The sequence below is a fragment of the Antrostomus carolinensis genome, unplaced genomic scaffold (genome assembly GCF_000700745.2).
Source record: "Antrostomus carolinensis isolate BGI_N321 unplaced genomic scaffold, ASM70074v2 scaffold9730, whole genome shotgun sequence".
Taxonomy (NCBI): domain Eukaryota; kingdom Metazoa; phylum Chordata; class Aves; order Caprimulgiformes; family Caprimulgidae; genus Antrostomus; species Antrostomus carolinensis.
This window is the reverse complement of record NW_010286472.1, coordinates 104,579-113,807: the sequence shown is the minus strand read 5'-3', so window position 1 is coordinate 113,807 and position 9,229 is coordinate 104,579. Positions and strand designations below refer to the sequence as shown.

Sequence of the window (9,229 nt, the reverse complement as noted above, 5' to 3'; positions counted from 1 at the left end):
CCTACATGAAATTACCTAAGGGTCTTTTGTGTTGTTTCGTTGTAGATGCTATTAACATTCTAACGGAGATGAAAGAGAAGGATGTTCCTATCTCAGACAGAACAGTTGCGTCTTTTTTCCGCATTCTTAATGCCGCTGCCATGCGAGGTGAAGTCGAAACAGTGAATCGATTACATGAGACCATTGTGAACCTGGGGTTGGCAGAAACTGCTGTCCTTCATTCCCCTCTGATTACAGTTCACCTTGAAAAGTAAGCTATGTTTAGCCTTCGGATGAAACAAGTTATGATACGGTATTTATTTGTGTTACAGCTGCACGTTTGTGTTTGCAAGTGCTCACGCACGTAAACACGCACACATAGATGCACATGTAATACTGAAGTGATCTAAGAACAGTGATGAACGAATATGTTTTCTTAAGTTAGGTAAGTCTGTTCTCATCAGTTATACGTCATGTCTGTGGGAACAACAGCTGTGCTTTATGGACACGTCAGCGGTGAAGTGGCTGTATATTGGAATACACTCGTGAACTAGTTGGTTCTAAAGTCTGTAGGACGAGATAGCTATTCAAAGTGTGAGAGATATATTCTCAGCTCTTGTGGTTAAGTAGTATGTGTTTTCCCATGAAAACAGCGGGTTTTTTGCTGTGCCATCCAGTACGTTTCAGGTGAGTTGAAGGGCGGTTGTTCAACACTGAAATATTTTTAATTCGTATAATTTTATGTTATTGCCAATGGACTGATATGTTGCTGAATTTAAAATTCAAAGGAAGTACTGTTTAGTTTACTATCTGGTTAGTCTTCTGTGATTTTTTTTTTATTAGATACTTTTAATTAGAAATTTTTAATACTTTTAATAGAGAAAAGGAAGTTCACACATTTGTTCTGGCAGGAAGTAATCTCTATTTCCATGAGTCATGTTCCCTTGCAAAAATTTTCATTATGAGATGTAGGATATTTGAGTTAATTTACATACAAAGTATATAACAATTTCTTAGTAAAACTGAGCCAAGAGTCCCTTCAAACTTCCTTTACCATATGCACAATGCTTTTATTTTTTTCTTAAGTCAGTTATGTAGTTTTTAGATCTGAATTTCTTGTAGCTAGAATGATTGATCGATTTATTGCAGTTTGGTTTGTGTATATGAAAAGTTCTTGGCTTAAATATCATACCTGTGAAATAAGTTAATTTTTCATAGTATCGTGGAAGTCAGCCTCAAAGATGCATATTAACATTTCTGTTAACGTGTAGAGTTTTTTAATTCTTTTAAGTATTCTGGGTATGCAAGGTCTGTATAACGTTTTCTGTGTTCCAAACTCTTGTCAAAAAGATGTAATTCTTTGTAGGTGCATATACATTCTCTTCTAAAAATAGCACTTTAGTGTAGCGGTCAACAGTTAAGAATGTAGTGTACATCTTTTCAGTCAGCAATGCTGCCTTAGTTACATCACAAGACAAGGCAGATGTTTATGAAAGTAATTTAACTGCAATCATATGTAACTAATGTGTTGGAAAAATATCTGATATGCTTTGTAGTGTGCAGTAAGAGCAGCTGCATTTTACATAATTGCTTTATGCACATTGACATGCAAGCTGTACGCAGTGCTACTTGGGTTCTTTTCGCTTCAGAAGTAGTTTATGATGATGTAAATAAAGATGTGATCGTGTGTGGATGCAAAGAGGGACAGTTAAGAGCATTATTTTAGTTTGATTCCACATTCTTTTGGATTATAAATGTTTGGTAAAACTTTTTACAATTTAAAAAGTTCTTGTAGAACTAGATTTTTAAGGGAGAAAGTAACTCCCTACTCTGAAACTGTATGGCTACAACTCATTGGTACTCACCTGTATAACTCTTAATACATTTCATTTATATAAATACAAAACAAAGTAAGCTCTTTTCCTTTGGGGTTTTTTGCCATCTTATGGGTGGAGAGACTTGCTTCCTCTCCAATGTCAGACAGAACAGAAGTGGGAAGACTTTTCCTCAGAATTTGCTTGGGAGGAAAAAATTAATTTCACTGATCTATTTATTTATTTATTTATTTATTTTTATCTTGGACGTGGTAAGAGTTTTTGGAAGTTACGAGTGACTGAAGTAAGTGTTAGTCATTTCTTACAGCAGTAGTGCTTACTATTTGCCATCCTACGATTCAAGTATCATGCTGAAATGCTGTCATTTAGCTGCAGGTTGTCAGCTTGCCTCTGAAATTAGCTCTGGGATGTTTTTTAATGTTCCACAGCAGTGGTTGTGCTAGTGTTTTGTGTTCTTAACTTATTTCAAACTTTTTAATTGCTTGTAAAGCAATCTGTGATTTGCTTTTGAAGATTTCAGCAATTGTAGGTGTAAAATATTTTCATCTACCCCTTTTCTCTATACCAAGTCCCAAAACTCTTGTTAAGTCCTAGTGCATGCTAAAAGTGACAATTTGTGGCAGAGCATGGGAAAGAAATAAATTTTTTATGATGAACTGGACGATAGCTGACAAAATCTATTCTAGTAGAACAGACATTTTGCCTTCAATATTTTGAGAAATATTTAACTGAAGTAACTAGGGAGAATTCATACTATCTTGGATTTTTTTTTTTTTACTCTGAATAAATATAAGGGGTAACCACCCCCTCTGCTTTTATTTATGTGATTTTTTTATTTGTGACACTGACAGTTTCTCAAGATGGTGAAATCACATTAAAATTTGAGGCAGTCCATACGTGGAATCTTGGTCTGTCATCCAAGGTGAGAAACCTGCCTTGGACAGTATGACAAAAATCTTAGATTCTAAAAACTGCAAGGATGTGAAGAGCTTGTGCATTTTCTTAAAATACGTCTTACTTTTGAACTAGTTCTTTCAGCTGGTAAGAATTGGAAGAGGTTGTGTTACACCATATAAAATTTCTTAGGATTTCAAGGGTTGTAGTTCTGGCTTTTACCTGCTCTACCAACTGTCAGGGGAAACCTATTTGAACATGAGTAATTTTACAAAACTGAAGAGGTTTGTGAAGCTAACCCCTTCCTGTGTTATCTGATACTTTGATAATCCCTATTTACAGGATGATAAATTAACAGATACAGTAACTACTGATGATTTTTTTTTTTTTCTTCTCACAAGAAAGATGCACAAGCCAACTTTTGTACAACCAAAAATAGGAATACACATCTTAAAAACCTGATGTGGTTCCTGTGATTGCATTAACGTAAGTTGGTTTTAGCTCTTAATGTCACCTCTGAGAAAAGAAACAAAACATCTTCAGGTTTGAAATTTACTAATTCCCTGTATCAAAAGTGCTCTTAAGCAGAGGGAAGAAAATATGCAGGTAAACTAAGAAAACACAGCATTGTCCAGTATCGTGTGCTACTTTGTGATTAGTCTTATATTAACCCAGTTTTTTAGTTTCTTATGTAGTAGATACAGTGTGAATCCAGTGCCTTGACAATTTTTCTTCTATTGTTTTCACAGAGTTAAATTCAGCTGTGATTTTGTTTGAGATGATTCTGTAGCACATACAAGTTAATTGACTTTTAAATTTACTTTTAAAAATAGATGTCTGTTTAAATTAGGTGATAATTTTAGTGGGGGGAGAAAAATCTCTCTAGTGGGGAGAGTTTTTTCTAATTTTTAGCGACTTTAGTTCAAATATTTGTATTAAAACTCTTTACGTGTTGCAATGAAATGAGAGATGTTTGGCTCCCTTACTCCATTATTGCAATTAGGAATTTAGAATCATCAGTGCCAAAGGACAAAAGTGTCTCATTTGCCCTATGGGGACAGGACAGTGATAAGATGATTTTTCGTCAAGGATCATTGGGTCGTAATTAAGTTACATTCATGGCTATTGCTTTTTGAAGGATGATTGGTAAATGACAGGCTTCATGTGCTTGGTACGGACAGTGTTCACTAGGGTTTTTTCTCCCTCTGTCAGAAAATCCTGTTGAGTCTGATAATGTAAATGTGGCATTTTATTCTGAACAAAAGAGCAGGGAAATGAGCTATCTTGTCTAATCATTCAGTTGTTTAACACCGACTTCCAGTTTAGACTCAATTGGCTGGAAAGCACTTGACATGTGAAGTTAGTGCTGTTCGGAACGCATGTTTGAGTAAATTTTAAAGTAAGTGACAGCTAAATTGTACCTAGGGAAATTACAAAGCCTTCAACACAGTTAATTTTTTGGGAAGGATTAGTTGTAATTGCAACACCAGTCTCCTTGAAGATTCCTTAGTACAGCAAATGAACAGAAAAACATTTAGCTCTTTCAAGAGCCCGTTCTCTTTTAACGGAATCATTTTTGTAAAGCTGATTGTACCTTGCTGAATTGACTTCCCTCTACACTAACATCTGCTTCAGATTTGTAGAGAGGGATTTGTTTTGCCAGTCTACCCTCCACCCCCACCCCGGAGAGTCCCTTTTTTCTTTCTACCTCTCTAGTGATTTCAGGTTTGAGAGCTTTTCAATCAGTAAACCCCTTAGGTAAATTGCCACTTCACTAAAGCTTTATGCATAATGTTGCAGCACTTCATTCCAATTAAAATCAATATTTGGAGTCTTATTTTTATCAGGCAGACTCTCTGGTTGGGAAAGTTGTTTATTACAAGTAAAAGGGTTAGATTTAGTGCTACATTCTTGAAGCAAGAGGGGAGTGTCTTGTTGAAATTGAAAGAGGATGTTATATCCGTGCACAGATGTTACAGCCTCTTCTGCTGCAGTCTGTGTTCTGCAAACACTTGGACATCTGAGTAATTTTGTCTCTTCAGATAGCTTTGTGTGAATAAAATTGCCCATGCAAATATTTTGGAAGATTGTGCCCTTAGTATCTTGGACTTCACAGGCATCCTAAACAGAAACCAAAACTTAGGATATCTTCACCCTAGCGTCAATTTAGTTGAAAAATAATGCCAAAGTAGGACTTTTGGGATTACGTAAGGGCCAGGCATAATACAGTGATGACTGAGCCTCCTTCTGTCATTCAAAAATAATAGTATATCTTCTTTTTTTTAAAAGAACAATTTTCAATCGGGGGAAAAATACACCTAATCTTTAAGTGGAACAGGTATTAGCCCTGAACAGATAATGTTTGTGAGTGACTTAAAGCTGTAATATCTGTCTGTCTCAAAATGAAGAATGGATCATCTGTGTTCACATTTGAAATATTTTGTCCAGATTGACACTGGAAATCGGATTTTTTCCAACATGACTATGAGTATATGGGCTTTATTTCTTTTTTTTACTTGATCCATATTAATTAAATAGTAATTTTGGACCAGGCTTTTAATGTAGTAGTGCAGTAAGCATCCTTTGGGAAGATAAAAGGGTGTTTGACATGTATAAGTTCTTACAGAAAGACTGTGAAATATTTTCAAATGTCCAGCTGTTTGTTAGCTTAAAATCCTTTTGTCTAAATAGCATTTTGTTAAAATGTGGAAAAACATATATATTTTTTTTTTTTAAAGCTAGTGAGTCATAACAGGAAACACACTAAAATGTTACCTGTATTCAAAATTTGAAGCCTACAGTAAGTTCCTCATTTTCATTGGGCTTTTCTAACAGGATTTTAAAAACTGCTCACCAAGGTGGTTGCTGGTACTTACTTGGAATTACTTGCCGTTTGTGACAATTGAGAAATACTGCAGGTTGTTGAATAAATCATATTAACTCAAGTACAAGCATAAGCTTGATGGGTTTTTTTTCTTTGCAGTAGTAGTAGAAACAATTTCTCTGTAGAGGCTGAACTTTTATGCCTTTTATTGTTTTATAGCTGGTTGTTGCCAGTTTTATCACTTTCTTGTTTCGTAAATGCAATTCTCTAGTAAACAGTGGATGACTGGTTGGTTGCTTGAATGCAACAGAACAAATATATCAGATTTCAATAGATACAAAACAAATACCTAGTAAATTAGCGTGTAAGATACTGACCTCCTTAAATGCAGACTTATTCAGGCACCTTTGAGCAGTAAGTACCAGCAGCAAGTACAGTATTTCCATTTTTGTTATCTCAGTTCTTTCCTGACATTTTTTGTCTGAGTATACAGTATTAATGCCTTCAGAAGTATACATTTAGAGACTAGAAAACTCTTAATGTTCCTGTTTGAATGACATTCCAATTATTCATTCATTTATTGATAGCTTTGACCTAAAAACAGTCACTTTAATCCTTTAGGAATACAGTCGAGACAATGCTATGGCTGTTTGAGCTAGATTTATCACTGCAAACTTTAATTTGAACGTATAAATGCTGTTGTGCCTCCTTAGAAATTGAGTAGTTTTCTGTTAAAAATTTTTTTTTAGATGTTAACTGAACTTGCATCTAAAGCAGGAGAAAAATACTGATTATATAAAGCTTTATATCTGTCTATGGTAACTACCATAGTATTTCTCTTTTATGACAGTAATCTAGCCTGAAACATCTACTTGCAGTTTTGAAATTAACCTGTAATTTAGTCTTCACCCCAAATGACAAAAATTCAAATGACTCCATGGGGTGCCAGAAGATGCACTGTAAACAGGGCTCAGTAAGGGGGATAAGGTAGAAATCCATCATCTTAGGTTCATTTTCAGAATGCCAGTATTACTGAACAAAATTAATTCTTATTCTGGGTTTTACTCTTAAAATATTTAAAATATTAACCTAGATGAAGATAGTGTATAGTATAGATCATTCCTTAAAAAAGCACAATTTGTGCTGCACAAGAAATGCAGTATAAGGAGAGGGTATCTGAATTTGTATTGTTTTAACAGTAATATCTTAATTTCTTAAGGTTTAGCTGATCAATAATAAAGTTGTTTCAGGGATGCAAAATCATTATTTCAAATCAGTTTTATTATAGCCTTCAGCTGCCTACTGCCAAGTGGGTGTTTTTTGTTTTTTTTGTTTGGTGGTTTTGTTTAAACCTTCCCCTTCAAAGAGTAACTTCACATATTGTTTTGCCAGTATTTTAGTGTTTGTCCTCTGTTGGTTGTGGTTTGGTTTTTTTAGATTGGTTTGTAATTCTTTGTAAAAGAGTCTGCAGGAGATGATTTTGTTCTGTTAGTTGCACAGTGTACAATGTTAATTTATATTTGTTGTTATATTAAGTTTCAGATCTGATTGTTTTTATGGCTTTTCAGTTTTGCATTTAAACTATGTATACTTCTGAAGGCATTAATACTGTATACACAGGGAAAAAAGCAGTAAAGGACTGAGATGACAATAATGGGAATATTGTACTTGTTACTGGTATTTACTGCTCAAAGGCTCCTGAATAAGTGCCTTTAAGGAAGTCAGCATCTTACACACTAATTTACCATGGATGTGTATACTAGTGCCATGGATCTATGTGACGTGGATAGGCTAGCATAAAATACATTTTAGTACATTAATATATTGTTGAATTAATTGCAAAAATCACATTTTTATTGAAGAAAATAGACATTGGATTCTGACCTTTATACAGAATGGAAAAACACTAGCGCTGTGATTGTGACAAAATGGAAATCAACAGATGATTTATAGCTATTCTGTTAAGGTGTAAAACAAGTAGAAAGCAATTTAAAGAGCTGTGGTTAACCTAGTTAACTCTGGAGATCTATACTGAAATAAAAATACTGTGGAAAAAAATTTGAAGAGCTTAAAAATTGCAGATGTCTAAACAGAGCAGAGACATTTGGATATAATCTAATATGCACAATATTACTTACTAGCAAGAAAAATTGAACTCTTAAGTACAAACTGAAATTTCCGTGTAGTTGCGGTTTTGTCACAGTAGTGCATAGCAGAACTTAAGAATTTTCCTTCAAAAATTATGTCCTCCTATGAGGAAGAGTATTCACACCTTTGGTTAATTCGTGGTGAACAGTGGTCATGCAATCAAAACTTATACAGCCAAGAGGTTTAAGCATAAATCTATAATTCTGTTTTCATTTCAGTGACTGTCAAGCATACATGGTATTTGTTTGTAGGAAAACTTCACCTGTTGTTTTAAAATAACTGTAGCATTTTGGAGGGGAAAAAATACACTCTTGGATGATAGACTGCTGAATGAATTTTCAAGACTAAAGTGGGTTCAGCATGCACTACTCCTGCTTGGGAAGTTTGATTGGTTTTATTCTTGTTTTGTTTCTTTCCACAAGGGATGACATGCCTGCAGCTCTGGAAGCTTTAATCAGCTGTTATAAGAAGTATGGTAAAATTCTTCAGCTTCATAACATCTACTGTAAACTGATAGAAAAAGGAGACGCTGATCTTCTGCAAAAGGGTTAGTTACATGTGGCCAAATGCTGTCTGAGTGTTTTCTGGAGGCTTTTCTTCTGTGCTTTGTATATAATTTCTTTCAACTGAAAGAAAAAAATTATTTGTGTTTATGTGTGTAACTTTAAAGCACATAAATGATGCCTACATTCTTCAAATTGGAAATTTATATTCATTTTAAATGCAGAAGAATCCTGATGTTCGTATAATACAGAGTCAAGCTCTTGAAGATTAGTGCTAATACTTGTCCTAGCTACGCATATTGCTGTTAAGAAGCAACTTAATAGTTGCACAACACAATAGTAAAACAACACATCTGTTTTTCAGATAGTTGTGCAGTTAAGAAATCCTATATCCTCACTCTCTACAAGTAGAGAATCTCAATATATAGTCTATTTTGTTGAATGTAATTCAAAATATAGTGCAGATAAACAGAAAAACATTTTAAATATGCTCAACCACAAAGCTACAACAGATTGTGTAATAAATTGTAATCATTCTGTATGTTTCAAAATTTATTTCCTTGTATTTTATTCTTGGACCTTTGTGATACTTGGAAGATACTAGTATTAAGAATATCTGATGTGTATATTAAAATGTATCAATATTTTTAGGAAGTTAATGAGTTGTATTCTCTCTTTAGTTTCAGATTTTATAAGCAGAGAATATGGTGACATGATGGCTCTTTATGATCTCTTCTTCGCCTTCTTGCAAACAGGAAAATACAAAGAGGCCAGGAAGGTCATTGAGGTGGGATTTTAACTCTAGTACTCTAATTGTGCAGCTATTTAGACTCTTAATTAGAAACATTTAAAGTTTTTAACCTTTAATTAGACTTGTTCTGATTCATGTTAATAGAATTCAATCCCAATAATAAAAAAAACCTCGACCAGCTTTATTTTGTATAATTGCAGTTCAGAAGAGAGACAGTCTTGTTGTATATTGAAATTGTTTCCTCACTTTTTCAAATTTGCTGTTATATATCAAAATGATATTTGCATATTAAATA

At 34.0% G+C, this 9,229-nt stretch overlaps 1 protein-coding gene across 1 annotated transcript in view; it reads left to right on the top strand.

Moving 5' to 3' along the window:
- Positions 1 to 9,229, top strand: part of LRPPRC (leucine rich pentatricopeptide repeat containing) — a 77,774-nt gene that overhangs the window by 29,670 nt on the left and 38,875 nt on the right. The window contains exons 22-24 of the mRNA XM_010172268.1: positions 46 to 250; positions 8,103 to 8,227; positions 8,864 to 8,970. Coding sequence (XP_010170570.1) covers positions 46 to 250; positions 8,103 to 8,227; positions 8,864 to 8,970 — 437 coding nt within the window. The remainder of the gene's footprint in view (positions 1 to 45; positions 251 to 8,102; positions 8,228 to 8,863; positions 8,971 to 9,229) is intronic.